The sequence below is a fragment of the Leopardus geoffroyi genome, chromosome B3 (assembly GCF_018350155.1).
Source record: "Leopardus geoffroyi isolate Oge1 chromosome B3, O.geoffroyi_Oge1_pat1.0, whole genome shotgun sequence".
NCBI lineage: Eukaryota > Metazoa > Chordata > Mammalia > Carnivora > Felidae > Leopardus > Leopardus geoffroyi.
The window spans coordinates 102658402-102680429 of record NC_059337.1 but is presented as its reverse complement, the minus strand read 5'-3'; the positions used below and the strand labels follow the sequence as shown (position 1 = coordinate 102680429).

Sequence of the window (22028 nt, the reverse complement as noted above, 5' to 3'; positions counted from 1 at the left end):
TGTTAAGTCCTTCCTTCGAAACGTTGAGGAAAACATTCCAATAAACTCTGCTGGATTTTTGTGACTAAATAGGGACATTAAAAGCCCTGCAAACTCTAAGCCCCTTCTCCTCCGAGTGCCACTGTCCTTCCTTGGATACCCGAAGACCCTGGGAGCAACGTGGACCTGTCCGGCGCAGGGTCACCACCTCCGCTGGTTACTCCCGCCGCGGGACCCAGTCCCAGCGTCCGGATTACTCCTCTCCTCACCAATTGCAGACCCGCCCATTGACTAGCCTCACACCCATTCTTTGAACCATCAGCTCACCTTTCGATCAATTCAAATGTCGCAAGGAGCGAACCAATCGCAAGCCTCATCGAGGGGAAGGGGCGGGCACTTCTCCGGAAGTGTTGGTTAAAACCCCTCCAATCAGAAGCTTTCTGCGGGATGTTTGAATTTTGCGGAGGTCTGGGTGGTAGGCGTTCCTGCTTCGGAGGCGGCAGTGGTATTTCAGACCCGGAGGGTTCCTTTACTTTTAGTTCGATTGAGGTTTTACGCCAGAACCTGCCTCAGGTAGGAGGGTACTGGGAAGCTGGAGGGAGGGCGCTGGCCTGCTTCGTTGTAGGTCTGGAAGGGTGGGGGGACCGCGGCTGTGGACTGGACACAGCTCAGGGGAGTCTCCTCTAGCACCGTATTACACATCCTTCCCGTAGCTGATGACGCAGGCATCCAAGAGAGTAAATATTTGTTGCCTTGACCTGTGTAGTAGCCAGCGTTTCACCACCGGAGCGTAATTAGCCTTTGGGGCGGGACAGTACTTAGTAGGTATTGCTGAGTATTGTTGGCCCCGACTTTAAATTCCAGTAGCGCTTCTCAGATCCCGTGACAACCGAAAAAAAACCCGGTTGAGAACCTGTAGGCAAGCAAGACTAAGGCATTTCTAGACTTTCAAGCTGAAAGAAACTCCAGTAAGTCAAAGAACAGCGCTTAGACGTATGAGAAACCAGGCTGCCTGACCTGGGATGCCAGCTCCAGTTGACGCGGCAGTTAATTTACCTCATCTGTATATTGACGATAATACTACCTTTTAGGATTTAGGTATTTATTAAATATACCTTTAGTGTTCTTTCCCCCACTCCCCCCTACTTTTCTCTCTCTGCTGTGTATAGTGCTATGCTGTATTTTAAAATAACTAATACGTGGCAGGAGAGGGCAAATCAAATAGTAGAGGAGGGCTTTTTTTTTTTTTTTTTTTTTTTTTTTTAAAGTAAACTCTACACCTAGTGTGGGACTCGAACTCACAATCCCGAGATTAAAAGGCACGGGATCCACCGACTGAGCCAGCCTGGCACTCCAAGGAGGATTTATGATGAAAAACACAATCCTGGGTTGCCTGGCTGGCTCAGTTGGTAGAGCCTGCAACTCTTGATCTCGGGATCAGGAGTTCAAGCCCCACTGTGGGTTTAGGGTTTACTTAGGAAGAAAGAAAAGTACAGTCCTTTATCACTTCCCCTGGGCCCTTAAAGAGGAATCTTATTGGCACCCAGGTCAGATGCATTCTCATTTTTAAACTCTGTTGATTGCTTTAAATGCATTGACATTTTGGGGCGCCTGGGTGGCGCAGTCGGTTAAGCGTCCGACTTCAGCCAGGTCACGATCTCGCGGTCCGTGAGTTCGAGCCCCGCGTCAGGCTCTGGGCTGATGGCTCAGAGCCTGGAGCCTGTTTCCGATTCTGTGTCTCCCTCTCTCTCTGCCCCTCCCCCGTTCATGCTCTGTCTCTCTCTGTCCCAAAAATAAATAAACGTTGAAAAAAAAAATTAAAAAAAAAAATGCATTGACATTTTAATTGGTGCATTTCTCATGCAGATTTTCCCTTTAACTGGAGTTTTCCAGCAGACTCTCTTAGTTAATCTTGTTGAAGAGTGTAGTGTGCTTATAACTCTTTGAACTTCCTAATGTCTCTGGTTTATATACTGGACTGTAGCTTCCTGGGCCTCACTTCATCTGTCAAGCAAGTTCCTATTTAGAACTCCAAAATAAGTTGGTGTTTTTTATCTTTCGACAACCTCCTTCCCTCTCTTCAATGTCACATACTTATTCCATTTTGTATCTTATTTTTATTTTCAAAGGCTCTGGGGCAGGACAGGGGGTGAACTGAAATCTTAATTTTTTTAAATACTAAAGTGAAAATCCATGGAAGTTGTTCTCTCTCTTTGATAGGATGTCTTCATCACATTTTGCCAGTCGACACAAAAAGGATTTAAGTATCGACATGATTAGAACTAAAATTGCTCATAGGAAATCACTGTCTCAAAAAGAAAACAGACATAAGGAATATGAACGAAATAGACACTTTGGTTTGAAAGATGTCAACATTCCAACCTTGGAAAGTAGAGTTCTTCTTGAATTAGATGAGACATGTCAAAATCTTGTTCCAGAAAAGGCCAGTGTCAAGCCAAGTAAGTAAAGGTCTATTGTAACTTTAAATGCTTTGAAGAGTGAAAAAAATTTGGTTTAATACCTGAGGTTAAAAAAATGCTGACCACAGCAATGGAGTTTTGAAACACCATTCTAAGTAATTTGGTAATACTGTCTGTTTAAGGTAAAGACTGTGAATGCCCCTGGCTAGGCTAAAACCATTCACCTATGGAGTATTATAATACTGTATTATATTGCCTTATAGGAATCCTAAAATTCTTACTTTTTTTTTTTTGTTAAAGTTCTTACTTTTGGAGCTTGGTAAGGTAACTATTGACAAGATAAATTGATATGGGACATTAAAAATAGAACTGGGGCTCCTGGGTAGTTCAGTCGGTTATGCGTCAGACTCTTGATTTTGGCTCAGGTCATGATCTCAACAGTTTGTGAGTTCAAGCCCTGCGGAGCCTGCTCGGGATTCTCTCTCCCTCTCTCTCTGCCCCTCCCCTGCTCACATGCACACACACTCTCAAAATAAATAAATAAACTTAAAGAAGTGATTAAAGAATCCATGAAATAAGGATACTTTACCAAGGGGAACATTTCTCAGAAGAGCAAAGAATTTGCCCTTGCAGTTTGCCAAAAGGGCTTGGGGTCACTAGGAAGGAAAAAACCAATTAAAGAAGAAAGGAATGATCTCAACAAAAGATAAAAATAATAAAAATAGAGTGTCTTAGGAAGCAAGGAGTCACTGGACTCCTATTTAGTTGCATTTATATAGCAGGCCCCAGAAGCTGAATGACAGTGAAGTAAAGCAGGGATAAATGCTGAAGAAATGACAGAAAGACGTAAAGTCTTTTGAGAAGTTTTGTAGAGAAGGAAATGAGATGCCAAGTTGTTTAACTGTTCACACTGCTTCATTTAAAGATTTTCCAGGAGCAGTGTAATATGTGGCACTTATAAGATACTCTACATATTCGAGCTTAATTGATTCTGCAAAAGAGAGGGTTGGGCTAAAAGGTTTTTTCTGGATTTATCATTTTTGTGATTCCAAAGGCAAGTAAGAGAAAAGAGTTGGACAAAAGTGTTACAGGGTTTTGTTTTTATTTTTGAGAAGAACTGATCTGAGGAAATGGGCTGGTAGTTGAAGGGGAGAAAATAAAGAACAACATCTCTTAGGAGTTGGAAGGAAATGAAAACTGGGTCATAGAATGATAGAAGATGGCTTTTTAAGGAGGAACTAGACATTTTTTGGTCTGAGAAGCAGTGATGTTATGCCTCTTAAGTCATCTCCTTGCCTCTACTCTCGCTCCCTCATATGCTCCATTCCTTGACTCAGATCTCAAATCAAAGTCTAACCCTGTCAGAATACTATTAAAATGTCTTTGGTTTATTTTCCATCTGCAAAGGCCTAGAGTTAGCAGTGAGTGAGTGTGTTGCAGAGAAAGCAAGTGTGCTAGCATGGCTAGAGAAGAATGAATAAGGGGTAACTCCCATCCCTGTGGAGCCCTGAGGGGACACCATAGGGACTTTGGCTTTTACTCTGGGTGAAATGAGAAGCCATTAATGGCTTAATGAGTGTTTATATAAATCTGGTTTATGTTTCAAAAGCATCGCTTTGGCTGCTGTGTCGATAATAGATTGTAGGCTGGCAAGCATAGCCTCAGGAAAACGAAGTAGGACACCATTGCAATAATTTAGTTGAGAGGTGATGCCTGATCAAAGTGGTAGCATTATAGGTTGGTGGTTGCATCCTGGATAGACTTAGAAAATTGAACCAATAGAATTTTCTAATGGATTGCATGTAGGGTTGATAAAGAAAGATTGATTCCAAGGTTTTTGGCTTGAGCACCTGAAAGTATGGAGTGGCCATTTACTAAATTGTAAAAGACCGAGGGAGGAACAGTTTTAGGGTGGGGGGAATGATAAGGTTAAGAGTTCAGTTTGGGACATGTCCAATTGGAGAAAGTTATTAGACAGGTAAGTGGACATGATGAAAAGGTAGTTGCATACAAGATGAGTTCAGGGGAGAAGTCTGCACTGAGATATAAATTCAGGAATTGTCAACTGATATTCCGTGTTGGGAGACATTAGACTGGATGTGATTATCCAGAGTTTGGGTATGGAAAAAGGAGAGAAGAGGGATCAACACTCCAACATTTAGAGGGTGAGGACACAAGGGGAAACTGGCACAGAACTGGAGAGCAATGCAAAGTAGAGCAGGAGGACAACAAGAAGAGTGTAGTATTCTGGAAACCAAGTGAAACGAGCACATCAAGGAGACTATGTCAGTGCTGCTTGTTAGGTGAAACAATAGTAGACATGAGATTTCGAACTTTGCTATTATGAGAGGTCACTAATCTTGATGGGGAGTTTTGATGAAGTGAAAGCCAGATTGGAGTGGGTTCAGAGAAGGGCGGCACCATTCAGGACATATTCTTGCCCTAAAAGTTTAACCTGAATCTCATCAAAACCTTAGAGGAGTTGCCTGGGTGACTCAGTTGGTTAAGTGTCTGACTCTTAATTTCAGCTCAGGTCATGATCCTGTGGTTTGTGGGCCCGAGCCCCACATTGGGCTCTGTGCTGATGATGTGGAGCCTGCTTGGGATTCTCTCTCTCTTCCTCTCTCTCTGCCCCTCCTTCACTCTCTCTAAATAAATAAATAAACTAAAAAAAAAAAAAAAAACAAAAAAAAACAAACACCTTATATTTAATTTCCAGTTTATAGAAAACACGAAGGCTAGAGGAATGCGTAAAAAAACATGAGAAAGCAAACAAATACACAGTGCAGGACATTCTGTAGGACAGCTGACTAGCTTTTTTCAATAAGACAATGGCATAAGAAGTAGGGTGCCAATTGTCACACGAATGAATACAGGAGCGACAAAATATTGATGTTTCTGGAAGGCCCTGGGTTGGTCAGACCCTTTCTTAGGCTGGTTGTGTTTGGTCATAAGCAGTTTCTTTGTTTGCTCCAGTGTGGTGTGTAAATGTTACTTGTTATGTGTGTCATGACATGAGAAAGGTTGAAATACCTGTATGGATGTGACCATCAGGCGATCACTGGAGAAAAGAAAGCCTAAGAATTGAGAAGCCAGGCTATTGGAGACGTCATCAAGATTTATACAGGGATAGTGATGGAGACAGTGACAGTGAGCTAGGAGCTAGAGCCTTTAATGAATGAGAGGAAGCCTGGAGGGCCTATAGATGACAAACTGGGGTACTGGATAGTATGATCTGATGACATGAAATGTAAAGATGGGATCTTTTGGTGAGGAGGAGGAAATCATTGGGAAGCAACAATGAGGACACCTCAATGATACCACCAGGGTGAGAGAAAAAAGTCAACCACATGAAAGGACAACTGGGGAAGCTGTCTTCAGCGGGGAGCCAGGTTTCAGTTTGATCAAGAGATGAAAGAAACTTTTAGAGAAGTTGAGAATACAGAGGTTTTGTTGACTAACCATTTCATCATGTGTGCTTTTGCATATTCTGTCCTCTGGCTTCTTCTTCTTACTATTATTTTGAACAACTTTATTGAGGTATAATTTACATAGCATAAAAAAACCTACCCATTTTAAATACATTTAAATACCCATTTAAAATACTTCTTTTTGGGGAGCCTGGGTGGCGCAGTCGGTTAAGCGTCTGACTTCAGCCAGGTCACAATCTCGCGGTCCATGAGTTCGAGCCCCGCGTCGGGCTCTGGGCTGATGGCTCAGAGCCTGGAGCCTGTTTCCGATTCTGTGTCTCCCTCTCTCTCTGCCCCTCCCCCGTTCATGCTCTGTCTCTCTCTGTCCCAAAAATAAGCGTTGAAAAAAAATAAATAAATAAAATAAAATACTTCTTTTTTTTAGTAAATTTGCTTAGCTGTGCAGTTATCCACCTGAATTATTAAAAAAAAATTTTAACATTTATTCTTTTTTTTTTTTAATTTTCTTTTTTAATGTTTATTTATTTTTGATACAGAGAGAGACAGAGCATGAGCTGGGGAGGGACAGAGAGAGAGGGAGACACAGAATCCGAAGCAGGCTCCAGTCTCCATGCTGACAGCACAGAGCCCGACGCGGGGCTTGAACCCACAGACCATGAGATCATGACCTGAGCCATAGTCGGACGCTCAACAGACTGAGCCACCCAGGCACCCCTAACATTTATTCATTTTTGAGAGACAGACAAGAGCACAAGCAGGGGTGGGGCAGAGAAATAGGGAGGCACAGAATCCAAAGCAGGCTCCAGGCTCTGAGCTGTCAGCACAGAGCCCGATGCGGGGCTCAAACTCACAAAACTGTTAGACACCCAACCGACTGAGCCCCTTTCTGAATTACTTTTAGCCCTTACCCAGCGGACAAACATATGCTCATTCTTCAGAACCTTTTTCAGGTATTCTCTTTTCTCAGGAACCTTTCCTGATCTCCCCGGGGGGGAGGTTTATACTAATTCTCTATTGTGTGCAGTCTCTTATTTATTTCATGCTAAACCAGACTGAAACTGTTTATTTCTCCAGTATACTATGAGCTTCTCAAGGGCAGAAATTCTCTGCCTAAGACTGTGTTGCACATAGCCCCTTATATTTCCCAAACCAGTTAAAACAAACAGAGTATGTAGGTGGAAACCCAAGTTGAACTAAAGAAACTGACAGGTAGCCCTAATATTGGGGTCTGAGTTAACCCAACACTTAGTGGCTTAAAACAATAAACACTTGTTATTTCACACAATGTTTGTGGTTCAGGAATTTGGGTGCAGCTTAAGCAGGTGGTTCTGGAGGTTGCAGTCAAGATGTCATCTGGGGATGTATCTACATGCTTGACTGAGACTAGAGGGATCTGCTCCCCAGATAACTCACCCACATGACTGGCAAGTTGATGCTGGCTTTTGGCAGGAGGCCTTAGAACTTTGTCATGTAGACACCTCCATAGGGCTACTCGAGTCTCTTTAAGATTCTGCAAGGCCGCTGGCTTCCTCCAGAGCAAGTGATCCAAGATAAGGCAAGGCAAACAGCAGTGTCATTAATGACCTAGTCTTGGGAGTCACACTCCATCATTTCACTGTACTTTGTTGGTTATCCAAGTCAGCCCTATTCAGTGTGGAAAGGAATAGGACACATGGACATCATTATCAGAAGGTGAGAATCCTTGGCGTTAGCTTGGAGGTTGGCTATCAAATGAGTTCATTAATTCAAAAGTGAAGTAATAAACACCCAATATGTAGCAAGCAGTTAATAGATATTTGAACAAGCAAAAGCAAAAGAAATAGGAATTATTAAAAGAATAGAGGTTGAAATAACTTGTGGTTAGAGTTCTAAGAAATGAACAAAAGTTACTAAAAGCATTTCTTAACAAAGTTGAAGTTAGAAGTCAGACATTTGCCTAACTTTTTATCTGAAATGTTTTATATACTGTGGGTTTCTTCTGTCTAGGGTCAACGAAAACTGCTCTAGGTGATCAACGAAAGCAAATGCTCCAGAAATACAAAGAAGAAAAGCAACTTCAGAAATTGAAAGAGCAGAGAGAGAAAGCTAAACGAGGAGTATTTAAAGTAGGCCTTTATAGACCCGATATGCCTTGTTTTCTGTTATCAAACCAGAGTACAGAGCCAAAAAAGGTAAATTTACTATCCTAATTTGATACAGAGGAATAGTTCCTTTTAACTGGAATTATCTGTAAGAGCTTAAATAACTAAAATAACCATTTCCCCTTACTCTCTTTATTCATTTAGTTGACATGAGGTAGGAATGACATAACAGTAACTCAGAAGATGAAAGTCAGGTCTCTTGATGTTGCTATAGGTTTTTGAGATAGGAAAAACAAGTGGGCAGAAGTCAGTTTCCAATGATAGGCTGAGAAGGACTGGTCTGAGTAGCTGGAGCACTGAAACAGGGGATAGAAGCTCAAGGAGGTGTGATCTAAAGAAAATGGTCAATGAGTCAAGAAGAATAAAGTTTGAACAGGAGCAGTGGGATTTATAAATTAGATAGTCACTGGTGATTTGCTGTTTTAAAGATATGTATAAAAGATCTCAAACCGTATACTCATTCCTGATTTAGATAAGAATTAAATAATATAAAGGCCCAAGACATTGCCTATTTTTCTGGGCTTCGTGCATCCCATCGATTTTTTTTTTTAACCGATCTGTGATTATTATCTGTATATGACCTTAGAATAAGGTGGAAGAGGCCAAAGTTAATACAATAGAGTTCAAATTGAAAAGATATAAATATATTCTGTATATTAGAGGAGGGAGAGATTATTTATGTTTGGAGGAATGTCAAAGAAGACCTTGGAAGGGGTTAGATTTAAGCTGGCTTTTTGAGATATGTAGGATACCAATCATTGGTCTAAGCTATAGACAACCATTAAAAATGTTAAAAATATATGTAGGGGAAACAAATATAGGGGGAAAAAAAAGACTAAACCAAGATACAGACTCTTAACTATAGAGACCAAACTGATGGTTATCAGAGGGGAGGGGGATGGGTGAAATAGGTGATGGGGATTAAGGAGTCACTTGTGATGATCACTGGGTGTTGTATCAAATTATTGAATCACTATATTATACACCTGAAACTAATATAACACTGTATGTTAACTCTACTAGAATTAAAATAAACACTTAAAAAATTATATATATGTACGTATGCATATATATATGTGTGTATATATATATATGTATGTATGTAGGGGGAACAAGAGGAGACCCATCATGGTGCTAAACAATAAGACTCGCCAATAATTGTTCTTTTTATTTAGATAGCCATTGTTGGATTCTCTTCTCCATGCAATCTAGAGAAAAGCCTAATTTCTTTAGCACTAGATTTTCACTGAGATTACAGAAGAAAATGACTTCTCATCTAGGGGAGAATTCTGATTATGCTTCTTAAGAAATTATACAGAGTTGACAAATATCACTTTTTAGTCAGTCTTTCTCATGCTAGATTTTTTTCCCCACATTTTGTGATTAGATCTCATTTTTCTTATTGACAATGGAGAAATGCATAATCATGAGACTTGAAGACAAACTGTTAAAGCTATTAGAGTAAGCTCTGTGGTATCTTTTGATGAAACAGCAAACAAAAAATCCTAATACTTAAGTCTGTTCATTTACCCCTTCTAAATATGTCCAACTAATCATATTAATGAGGATTAAAATACCTGGAAAAGATGGCTTGAAATTTCTTCTTTCAGCTCACTGAGAAATATAAGTTTTGAAGTGATTAACTTAAATGTAATTTAAATCAAGCCAGAACCAGAAAAAGTAGTAATTAAAGTTGGCAAGTATCTTTTTGCCATAAATGATTAAAGTTAAAATTTAACCTTAAAATGGAAATTTTGTTTCATAAAGAGACATGAAATTAAATTTTGCCGGTTCGCTTTTTAACTTTATTTTCTTTGACTGTTTTAAGGCTGTTCCATCTTCTGTACGGATTACAAGGTCAAAGGCCAAAGACCAAATGGAGCAGACTAAGGTATAGTTGAATGTTAGTAGATAATTGTTACTAAGATGACAAATTGTACTTTTTTCTCAGAGTAAGTGAATCCATTTTTTTTTATCTAATATCACTTTTTTCTTTTTCTTTTTTTTTTTTTTTTTAGTTTTTTTTTTTAATGTTTTATTATTTATTTTAGAGAGAGAGAGACAGAGTGCAAGCAGGGGAGGGGCAGAGAGAGGAAACACAGAATCCAAAGCAGGCTCTGGGCTCTGAGCTGTCAGCACAGAGCCCTACATGGGGCTCGAAATTACGAACTGTGAGATCATGATCTTGAACCAAAGTCAGACACTCAACCGACCAAGCCACCCAGGCACTCCTGTCTATTATCACCTTTAAGTGTAGTGATTGATTTGCTAGAGTTAATAGTACAAAAATCAATATTAGTGCTTTGGTGACATAAAGCCATCTTGGCTGGTTACTAAGGAAATACTTAAAATATCTGTGTCCAACATCCCTTATTAGATGTATGCCAAACTTTGTGTCACACTCTTTTGTTTACTGGGCTTCTGTTATGCATTCCACATCATCACCAAATGTAGATAGGGATATAAAGCATATAGGGTGGGTATGATAAACTTATGGGTCTTCAAAACACGATTATGGATAAAGTTACTAGGGAGATTGCTAAAATAAAGTGAAGTGGGCAAGGAGGGAAATAATATGCCTCTTCATCAGGTGAGGAAGCTGAATTTCATGTATTCAGGAATGTTTGAGTCACTACCATGTTTCTCTAGTCTCTAGGGCATAGTAGTGAACAAAATAAAATTTCTTGTTTTCATTGAGCTTACATGTGAACTAGGCAGTAAAAAAATAGGTATATAGTATGTCAGATGGTCATCAGTATTATGGAGGGGATAAAAAGTGAAGGGAGAAGGGGAGTACTGGAGTGGGTGTCAGGCAGAATTTTGATTGGGGCAGTCAAGCAGGGCCTCGCTGACATGGTGGCATTTTGACTGAAGTCTTATAAGGAATGGAAGAGTGAACTATGGGAAAGAGCTTTCTATCCAGGAGAAGAATTTTCTAGACATAATTCAAGGTCTTGAAGTGAAAACATGCCTAGCCTATTTAAGGATTCTCAGAAGATTATAGTCAGCTATTTTTCATAGCTTAGGTTATTAGCATTTTCTAAAGTCTAGGATTCTAAAAAGGCCTATAAAGAAGTCTATATCATGGAAAACTTTTTTCTTCATCTCATTTTATTTGGAGAAGTGATTTTTTTTTTTTTTGGCCAGGTCATTTTATAATAGTAAGATTTCAGCTGAGGGGGTCAATTGATAGATAAAAAATGTGGCAACTGAGTGCTTGCTTCAGCCGCACTAGATTGGAACGATACAGAGAAGATTAGCATGGCCCCTGTGCAAGGATGACACACACGTTCCTGAAGCATCCCATATTCCTCCCCCCATCCGCCACTGCCTTGGCTTTCTGTTGTGCTTGTGCTTCTGTTGCCCCTCTTTTATCTGTTGCTATTTTTGTGATGTCTTCCCCCCACCCCTATTTCCACCTTTTGGAAGTGGCTCCTCAGGGAGTGGGTCTGCTCAATCCTTCTCTTCTCACTCCACAACATTTCAGAAGAAAGTGAAGGTGGCAGAGATGGGGGGGGGGGGGGGTGTCTCTACGGTTGGATTAATAAAATAACTTGAAAACCCCTCGGGGAAAAATGTGGTGATTTGATTCATTATGCAATTAAATCACATAGCACCTTAATCTTTTAAATAGATTGATAATGGGAGTGATGTTCGAGCAATTCGACCTGGTCAAAGACAAACTTCTGAAAGAAAAGTGTTGGACAAAGAGAGAAAAGGTAGGAATTTAGCAGTTACTATAAGCTCTGATGTTGCCACAACAGTAATTTAATGATTACAAAAAGCATTTGATTTGATTATTTTTTCCCACAGCCGTACAGCCTGTAACGACCATATCGGTGAGAATGGCTCGATCAGCCACTCAAGCAGCAAAGCAGAATGCCAGAACAGTCTCATCTACTACAACAAGAAAGCCAGTCACAAGAGCTAATGGTGAGAATGACCTAGAGTGTTTTGGTCTTTGAGGTTTTTTGTGTTCAATTTTAAAAATCATCATGTACTTCTCTGAGTAGGAGAGGAGGAAATAGGAGATTCCAGTTCCTAAAGGTAGGTTCGATGCCTCAGCAACCAGGTAGCATTCTGTGGGTACTCAAAGGTGGAAGTACCTGAATTGGTGTAAGCAGTGCTTCAAAGTGAACATTTAATGGCCCAAATAAATTACAGCCCATCCATTTGGTGGAATACAATGTAAATATTTAAGGACAGTGTTGTGAAAGAACATGATATATTGAGTGGGCAAAGAAAAACAGGTCAGATTCTGAACACTATGATCACAATCCTAAAATATGTATGTGAATACATGATTGTAGGATAAAACTGGAAAAACGTACACTAAAGTGACACTAATGATTGTTACTGAGTAATGTATTCGTGGGTTATTTTTAATTTTGTTGTGTTTGTGATTTTCTTTATTTTCCTAATTTTCTATAATAAATATGTACTTGATATTCAGAGGCAAAAGGTAAAGTAAAATACCTTAACACTTGGTTTTGAAAACAGATGGCCTTTACTTGGCAGGAAATTTCCTGTTTTTATCTCATTTTATAATATGACTTAATCAAAAAATCCCTTAAGATATATATTCCTATTGCTGCCTTTTTTTCCTTTTCCAAATTACCTAGTGCTTTGAAAGTAGCATTTTCTATCTAATCAAAATGGTTGTTTTATTTCACTTTTATTTTAGATCATGAAATAGAGAGAAAGGCACCAAATCAAGGAAGACCTGCCAAAAATATAGAAACAAAACCTGAACAGGTAGAGTATAAACATCTGTTTATTCCTAGATACTTTGAAAATCTCATTGCCACTTGCATAAAGCTGAAATTAAGCATACAGAGCTCCTTCAAGAGAATTAACCTACATGTGTGTTAAAACATCTTGAACCATAAAGAGGCATGAAGAGGATATATTGTTGTTGTTCTTCAGGTATTATATCCTCAGAGCTTTATAGCTAGAGAAAGGATAATTTGGTTAACAGGAGATAGAGAAATACAATAACATTAGTTGACAGAAACCTTCACATGAGAATTGACTAAGCGATAAGATGTAGTAGGGTGAAATGTATTGACTTTGGATTCATTTAGGTGTGAGTTTGAATATTGTCTCTGCTTCCAATTAGCTAGATAACTTTGGACAAGTTATGAATTTGTTTTCCCATCTCTAACATGCAATACTTACTTGGAGTAGTTTTAAGAATTAAATAACCTAACATTTCTGATAGCATCTAGCATAGAGTCTAGTAGAGTCTTCAAAAAAGATTCACCAATTTGAGGGCCCAGTTCCTTGGTTTATAAGCCACATTATAATTCCTTAACCTTAAAAATAAAAGTTTTGCCAAGCTGTAAAAAACCTGGCTAGATTTTACTAAAAAATCAAATCTGGATCCTCCAGGAAGACAGTATAGGGTGAATCTTCACGAGTAAGCAGCTGGACCTCATGTTCTTCCCTTAAGATTGATTTCCTCTTTAAGGATTATCACTAGGTTTTTACTTTCACTTCCATGTTGGCCTCAGAGATAGTATCACCCTTAAATTCTTGTCCAGGTTGAAATAAGTCCTGGGAATATATCACATTATAGTTAATAATATTGTATTGCATATTTGAAAGTTGCTTAGAGTAGATCTTAAAAGTTCTCATCACCAAAAAAATTCTGTAACTATAGTGATACATGTTAACTAGACTTACTGTGGTGATCATTGCACAATATATACAAATATTGAATCATGTTATACACTTGAAACTAATACAATGTTGCATGTCAATTATATCTCTATTAAAAAAACCAAGTAATTACATTGACTCAAAAAATAAAATATACTTCACATTTTATATGGTTCATCTTATTGTGTAATGTTAAAAAATAATTTTGCTCATATGACAAGGTTATTTATGATCAAGGTTATTTACAGAAATGATTTGGTACTTGACAGTAGTAGTCATCTAATAAACGTTGGATTTCTGATTCTCAAACTATTGTAATTATCATAATCAAAGTAAAAAGAGATCTGTATTTGTTAGGTGAGTAATTTTTCCAATTTAGTTTTCATATATTTTAATTTGTTGTAATACCTAAAACCTATTATTTATTCCTATAATGAGGATTGGTTCTCCCTCTTTCTGGATCTTAGCATTGGTTTAGTATAGTTGGTCTTCTGATTCCTTATATACATTTCATTGTATTTGTTTTTGTCGTCTCTTAAATTATGTATGTGGGACATAGATCTCAACTGTCACATTTTCAGCCTGTAAAAATTGGTCAAATGTATCCCAGAAGAGCAATTCTCACCCTATTCTGTTTACTTACAACTAGGTCATTTCTTTTAAACTTGATAGTGAAGAAAATACTTTGGATTCACAAACCAGTACAACAAATGGAATGGATCCAGATGGAGTCTTATCAAAACTAGAAAACTTACCTAAGACAAATACTGCAAAAATGAAAGGAAAGAATTCCTTCGCACCTCAAGATTTTATGTTTCAGCCATTGGATGGTCTGAGGACCTATCAAGTGACACCTATGACTCCCAGAAGTGCCAATGCTTTCTTGACACCCAGTTATACCTGGACCCCTTTAGAAACAGAAATGTAAGAATGTAATGTTAATAATGAATTCCTTGCGAAGATGGTAACAAATGCCTTTCTTAGATTTGGCCTGTGCTTTTTAAAAGTTATTATTTAGTTAATTTAATGATAACTCATTAAAATTTGGTTAAAAAATTCTTCAGAAGGCTACAGTAATCTATTTGACAGTTTTGATATTTCCTGTGCATTGTTATTAACCTTATTTTCCTAGTACAATTTATGTTTCATTGCTTTTAATAAGTGACTTTATTATAACACTTGGAAATAAATTTTTAGAAGAAGTTGCCGGGGTACCTGAGTGGCTCAGTCAGTTAAGTGTCTGACTTCGGCTCGGGTCATGATCTTGTGGTTTGTGAGTTCGAGCCCTGCATCAGGCTGTGCTGACAGCTTGGAGCCTGAAGCCCGCTTCAGATTCTGTGTCTCCCTCTCTCTCTACCCCTCCCACGCTCATGCTCTCTCTCTCTCTCTCTGTCAAAAATAAATAAACATTTAAAAAAAAAAAGAAGTTGCTATAATACTGTAGCTCAGACATGGGCTTTGGTTTGTGTTCTTTTGCTGAGTACACTTTAGAAAAACTGATTAACTTGCAAAGTGGAGCGGGGAGAGGGATCAGTTGGACTCTTTAAAAGAAAAGACAGGATTGTTTTGCAGACTGGCTGTTGGCAGATTTACTAGAAACTGCCCGGCAGCAGCAAGACTGCTAAGTGTTTATTCCATTAAGAGATCTTCAAAGTATTTAGATCTCATTATAATTAGTGAAGATGAACATTCCTACTACATAGGTGTTTAAATTTTTCTGCTCCAGAATGGACCTATTGTTTTAAAAATAAACATATTTCGGGGCACTTCGGTGACTCAGTAGGTTGAGCGTCTGATTTCAACTCAGGTCATGAGTTTGTGGTCAGTGAGTTCGAGCCCACATGGGGCTTGCTGCTATCACTGCAGACTCTTGTTTCGTATCCTCTGTCCCCCTCTCTCTGCCCCGCTCATGCTGTGCTCTCTCAAAAATAAATATTTAAAATAAAATAAAAATAAGTATTTTTATTTTATCCCAGGTTTTTAAAAAGCAATGTAATTTTGAAAAACTTCAATTAGATATATAGGGTTCATGCTTCATAAAGTGTATTTTTGCTATTGCTTTTAGTGCTAAGACTCAAGAACAAACAAAAGAAATTCTGGCCCAAAAGTGTAAAACTTCCTCTGCGAAGATAGTACATCAAGATTCAAATAAACTGCAGTGTCCTTTGGGTTCTCTCACAGTTTGGAATAAAGGTATGGTATTTTAATTAAATTTTTACTTACCTTCTGGACTATGATTTATCAGAGATTTGTTTAGAGCCACACAGAGTCAGAAGAGATGGGAAACCTGGGGAAAGACATCCAGACAGAAGTGGAATGAGGAATGCAGACTGAGAGAAGGGGGGAAATGCAAATTTGAAGAGATGAAAATGTCAAGACGCTTTAGAGGAGACGTGATAAATGAAATCATTGAAGCAGAAATAAAATGTTAAAGTTCAACAATGAGGGGCGCCTGGGTGGCGCAGTCGGTTAAGCGTCCGACTTCAGCCAGGTCACGATCTCGCGGTCCGTGGGTTCGAGCCCCGCATCAGGCTCTGGGCTGATGGCTCGGAGCCTGGAGCCTGTTTCCGATTCTATGTCTCCCTCTCTCTCTGCCCCTCCCCCGTTCATGCTCTGTCTCTCTCTGTCCCAAAAATAAATAAACGTTGAAAAAAAAAAAAAAAAAAAAAGTTCAACAATGAAAAAATTGAAGGATTCTAAAATTTTGTCTTTTGTAGGGGATGGCATTTTAGAAAAACTGCTGCTTTGAAATTTACCTGTGGTGTTTTCTTTGTAGAACATGTCTTAAATAAAGATGAAACTACTAAAAATTCAAATGGCCTCCCAACAAAAGAAGTCCCATCACTTGAAATAAATGAAGATCAGGTATCTCAGCCACAACATGATGTGCCATATTTCAGGTTTGTCCATTTTGTTCCTAGTGTAAAATGTTTGCAATAATGTCTAGATATTTAAAACCCAAATTAAACTATTTTAACCTTTATATAATAGATGAATTAAACTCTTAGTGATTTTTATTTATCTTTTAAATTTTAATTATGGGGGCGTCCTAGGTGGCTCAGTCAGTTAAGCATCCGACTTCGGCTCAGGTCAAGATCTCATGGTGTGTGAGTTCAAGTCCCACATTAGGCTCTGTGGGCACAGCTCAGAGCCTGGAGCCTGATTCAGATTCTGTCTCTCCTTCTCTCTCTGTCCTTCCCCCACTCACACTCTGTCGTTCTCTCAAAAGTAAATAAACATTAAAAAAACACTTTTTTTAATTATGTTTTCAGTAGCTGGTACTTTAATTCATGTGGTTCCTAGTTCAAAAGGTAGAAAAAGGTACAAGTGAGAAGCCCTTTCTCAACTGTCTCCTAACCCCATGGTTAATCTTCCATGGAGGCCAGTGTTACTGATGTTTTATGAAAACTTTCAGAGAGATAGATAACATATATGTAGACAAGCATATATATTTTTTCCCCTTTTTAATACACACAGTAGTTTACTATTCTGCTTTCGTTTAATGTTCATTGTGGGAGACATTACATTTTAATACTTAAAGAGCTTACTCGTGTTGTTTGTGTTGTTTGTGTGTGTTTGTGTGTGTGTGTGTGTGTGTGTGTGTGTGTGTTTAATGACCATATAGTATCCATTATGTGATGTACCACTACTTACTTAATAGTAAATTGCTGTTGCTCATTATTTACACTGAGGTCAGTCCATTACTAATACAATCAAGGCTGCAAGGAACAACCTTGTATGCATTCCAATTCTCTCATGTGAAAATATATAACAACCTCAATTTACATTCCTTTCAGCAAGTTATGGGAATTCCTATTTTCTCATACTGTTTACACCCTCGACAAAGAAACTGAGTTAACCTTTATTTTACAAAGGAAGGTTAGTGGGAGATGGTAGGAAGCTCTTTGGCCTACTAAGTCATGAAGTAGGATTATGTTTTTCCATCTGTGAAGAGTGAAAATTAACATCCTTTTTGGGGAAACTCAACCATGTCACTTAACAGGCCTTGGAAACAAATCAGTGGACTGCATTTGGAGAAAGGCTCCACCATTCCACATCACACAGGAAATAATTACATGCTCTTCTTTTTTTTTTTTTTTAAACTTTTAATTGTGGAAAATTTTAAACATATGAAAGTACAGGGAACAGTACACTGAACTCCCTTGTACTCATCACTCAGGGTCAATCTTGTTTCATATTTACATATACTTCTGACTCAAGATGTTTTAAGAAAATCCCAAATAATCATATCACTTCACCCATTAATATTTCTGTAGGTATTTTTCAAAGTTGAAAACTCATGTTAACATTAACCATAATATTTATTGTGCTTAATGTAATAATAATAATTACTTAATGTCATAAAATATCCAGTCAGTATTCAAATTTTCCAAATTATAATCCACATGCAGGCATGAGCACAACATGCTTATGTACATGCTGTTTTTCTTTCTTTTTTTTTTTTTTTTAAAGGTTTTATTTATTTTTGAGACAGAGACAGAGCATGAGCAGGGGAGGGGCAGAGAGAGAGGGAGACACAGAATCCAAAACAGGCTCCAGGCTCTGAGCTGTCAGCACAGAGCCTGATGCGGGGCTCGAACCCATGAACTGCAAGATCATGACCTGAGCTGAAGTCGGACGCCCAACCGACTGAGCCACCCAGGCACCCCAATGCTGTTTTTCTTTAGTAAATGCAGCAAGGACATTCTCATACCTTTTTCAACATAAGATTAACAATTTTTTGAGCTTTGCCAATCAAGTAGATAAGTAGGTAAGATACTATCTTGGTGCAGTTTTAATGTTTATTTATTCTATTATTAACAAGTTTCTTTTTATGTGTTTGAAAGCCACTTCAATTATTTTTAGAGCTTGAGATTTTAGAACTGTAATGAATTTCAGAGATTTAGCTAATCCGTTGTGTTTTCAACTGTGAGACATTGAGACAATGAGCAATTTACCCAACTTAATAACATCAGATCTAAGTCAGGTCTCCTTTCTCATAAGTTAAGTCATTCTCTGTCATGCTATTAGATATCAACAGCTAAATTTTTCTTCTAGGAAACAAAAACTATCCTCAGTTTCTCCTGCTAGGATGCTTTTTATAAAGAAACAGATTATGATCACCTTAGACCAGTTTCTTAACCTTGGCACTATTGACATTTTAGACTAGATAATTCTCATGGGGACCATCTTCTGCATTCCAGATTGTTTGGTAACATCCTTGGCCAGTAGTGTCTCTCCAGTTCATGACAAAAATGCCTCTAGACAGTATCAAATATGTCTGGGGAGGGTGGGGTGGGGGTGGGGGGGTGGATACAAAATTGACCCCTGTTGAGAACTACTGCCTTTGGAGTGGCAAGCAAAGCCTACTAATTACAGAGAACCTGTAGGGCCTTATAACTGTAATTCCATACTTACAGTGTTTGGCTTCAACTTACTCTTGAGAGTTGAGTTGGTCTTCATTCCATGGGCAATAACAGAGAACTAATAACAGAGATAAAGAACATCTGATTATTTCTGTGAAGTCTCTGAAAAATAAGAACAGAAGAAGTTGGAAATAATAGTGTAGTGTGAAAAGTGGGCTCTTGGCACTAACCCATTTGCATAAGTTCTAGGTGTAGAAAGATGAACATAGGGTATCAACTTGTATTTATGGATTTAATATATCACAATTCATAAAATCAGCATCAATGCTGAAAAATTAACATCGTGCCTATCTTTTACACCTTTCTAATGTTATGTGTGTCATAATGCAAATACTTGGATATTAGTATGAGAAACATTTGTAAAACAAATGTATATCATAATTTTAGAAATATTCTTCAGTCAGAAACTGAGAAATTAACTTCGCACTGCTTGGAGTGGGACAGGAAGCTTGAATTGGACATTCCAGATGATGGTGAGGGAACGTTTATATTTTTTTTATGTTTTAGTTTTGTGTTTTTAAATATAGTTATACATTTATCTGAAACATAAAGATCTAGTGTCCAACCTCATAGTTACATTTTGTTCAAAACAGCAGGAATTTTTTATATCTCAACATACATTTGCTAATATCTCTGTGCTAAATTGGTACATGACTTAAGAGATACAAGGAATTGGAATATTGATTGTTCCTGAAAATTAGACATTTACTTATTATTAGATATTTTTTATATAACTATGAGTGACATCTGTAACTGGTATTGTTTAATTAAACAAAAATATTTTCTGAATGAAAATAATCCCAAATCAGTAATCAATATGGAAATCACTACCTAAATCAATATGGAACAGATTTTCAGAAAAATTCCTTGATTTGACTTATTTGGGGAAGCTGTTTAGAAAAAAGTCATTTGTGTTCTGTCAATGTGAAGCCCTTCGTGGATACTGTTGTGTGATGAGTTGTTTGAGGCTGAATTCTTATTAAATACAAGTAGAGGTAAAATGCCATTTATTGTGCAGCAGTATGTGTGAGAATGAATATTGCTGATTTTTAGCAGGAATTGAAGCAGGCAGTTAATGTTCAGTATTTGTAAGACAGAGTTTTGCAGTGCTGTTTTTTGTTTTGCATTAAGTTAAAAATTTTGAAGTTTATGGTGAGGCCTTATCAATTGGTGGGCTGACAATATAGGTCTAGGTTTTTTTTTTGTCTTTTAACTTTTAAAAACCTCATCTTTCCTCTAGCTAAAGATCTTATTCGCACAGCAGTTGGGCAAACAAGACTCCTTATGAAGGAAAGGTTCAAGCAGTTTGAAGGGCTGGTGGACAATTGTGAATACAAACGAGGTGAGAAGGAGACGACCTGTACAGATCTGGATGGATTTTGGGATATGGTTAGTTTTCAGGTACGTGGTCAAGCATTTTCATTATATTAACTCTGTGCCTGATCTTTTTGAAAATGAGGTTGGGGCGCCTGGGTGGCTCAGTCAGTTGAGCCTCCTATTTTGGCTCAGGTCATGATCTCATGGTTCATGAGTTCAAGCCCCACATCGGGCTCCTCTGCTGTTAGCACAGAGCCTGCTTCGGAGCCTCTCTCCCCCTCTGTCTCTGCCCCTCCTGTGCTTGTGCTCTCTTTCTCAAAAATAAAATAAACATTAAAAAAAATGAGATTAGGGGCGCCTGGGTGGCGCAGTCGGTTAAGCGTCTGACTTCAGCCAGGTCACGATCTCGCGGTCCGTGAGTTCGAGCCCTGCGTCAGGCTCTGGGCTGATGGCTCAGAGCCTGGAGCCTGTTTCCGATTCGGTGTCTCCCTCTCTCTCTGCCCCTCCCCCGTTCATGCTCTGTCTCTCTCTGTCCCAAAAATAAATAAACGTAGAAAAAAAAAATTAAAAAAAAAATGAGATTAAAAAATGAGGTTGGGGCACCTGGGTAGCTTAGTCGGTTAAGCATCTGATTTCAGCTCAGGTCATGATCTCACAGTTTGTGAGTTCAAGCCCCACATTGGGCTCTGTGCTGACAGCTTGGAACCTGGAGCCTGCTTCGGATTCTGTGTCTCCCTCTCTTTCTGGCCCTTCCCCACTTGTGCTCTGTCTTTCTGTATCTCAAAAGTGAATAAACACTGAAAAAAAGAGGTTAACAATAATAAAATGGGGGTAATGGAACTGCTTTTTAGGTATCAATAATGTTAAATGAGATATCAGACAGCATCTTTATAAACTGTAAAGTACTGTCTAGGGGGACCTAGGTGGCTCAGTCAGTTAACTGAGTCAGCCAACTTCGGTTCAGGTCATGATCTTGCAGTTTGTGGGTTCAAGCCCTGCGTCAGGCTCTGTGCTAACAGCTCAGAGCCTGGAGCCTGCTTCGGACTCTGTGTCTCCCTCTCCCTCTGCCCCTCGCCTGCTCATGTTCACTCATGTGCGCTCCCTCTCTCTCAAAAATAAATAAACATGAAAAAAAAATAAAGTACTGTCTAAATTTTATAAATGATGTCTACTTCTTCCTTGTGTTGTCAGGATGATTTCTGGATAGTTTGGAATGTTGTTTAGACTGTAATGATTCTGCACTTTCGAAAAATGAGCAAATCTAGTCCTTACTAATTCAGATCATCTAGCAGTTATTGAGTTCTAACTGTGTGCCAGGCATTATACCAGAAGTTGAAAAGTAAGGCACATTCTCTCTCCCAGAGAAGCTTGTAGTTTATTAGTGAGTCAGACACAGGATATAATTCTAATCTAATGTACAAAGTGCTATAGTGGAGGGAATCACTAGGAAGAGCAGGAAAAGCATGGGAGGAGATGACACTTTCTAGCTTCTTGACCTATTTTATAGATGTACATACAAAATATTATTTCAGGAACCAGTAGCCAAAAGTCATTAGACATTTGAGGACAGCCTTGAATCTGAAAAAAAGCAAAAAAAAAGTCAAAAGCAAGTTTCTTCTCAGGAAGAAAACTTTTTGGATGAAGGAAATGAAG

The 22028-nt window shown here is 38.5% G+C and overlaps 1 protein-coding gene and 1 non-coding gene across 3 annotated transcripts in view; both read left to right on the top strand.

The window, feature by feature from the left end:
• The first annotated feature begins 397 nt into the window (after positions 1-397).
• DLGAP5 (DLG associated protein 5) overlaps positions 398-22028 on the top strand; it is a 40981-nt gene continuing 19350 nt past the window's right edge. The window contains exons 1-12 of one of the 2 annotated variants that reach the window (XM_045451038.1): positions 398-552; positions 2200-2438; positions 7817-8001; positions 9800-9862; positions 11606-11690; positions 11785-11904; positions 12656-12726; positions 14282-14556; positions 15698-15825; positions 16409-16532; positions 19446-19531; positions 20299-20459. In XM_045451038.1, coding sequence (XP_045306994.1) covers positions 2201-2438; positions 7817-8001; positions 9800-9862; positions 11606-11690; positions 11785-11904; positions 12656-12726; positions 14282-14556; positions 15698-15825; positions 16409-16532; positions 19446-19531; positions 20299-20459 — 1536 coding nt within the window. In that variant the 5' untranslated portion in view covers positions 398-552; position 2200. The remainder of the gene's footprint in view (positions 553-2199; positions 2439-7816; positions 8002-9799; positions 9863-11605; positions 11691-11784; positions 11905-12655; positions 12727-14281; positions 14557-15697; positions 15826-16408; positions 16533-19445; positions 19532-20298; positions 20460-22028) is intronic. The other variant, XM_045451039.1, reaches the window with a different exon arrangement.
• On the top strand, positions 11181-11284 carry LOC123584528. The gene has a single exon (XR_006705496.1). It is a non-coding gene; the product is annotated as a U6 spliceosomal RNA (small nuclear RNA).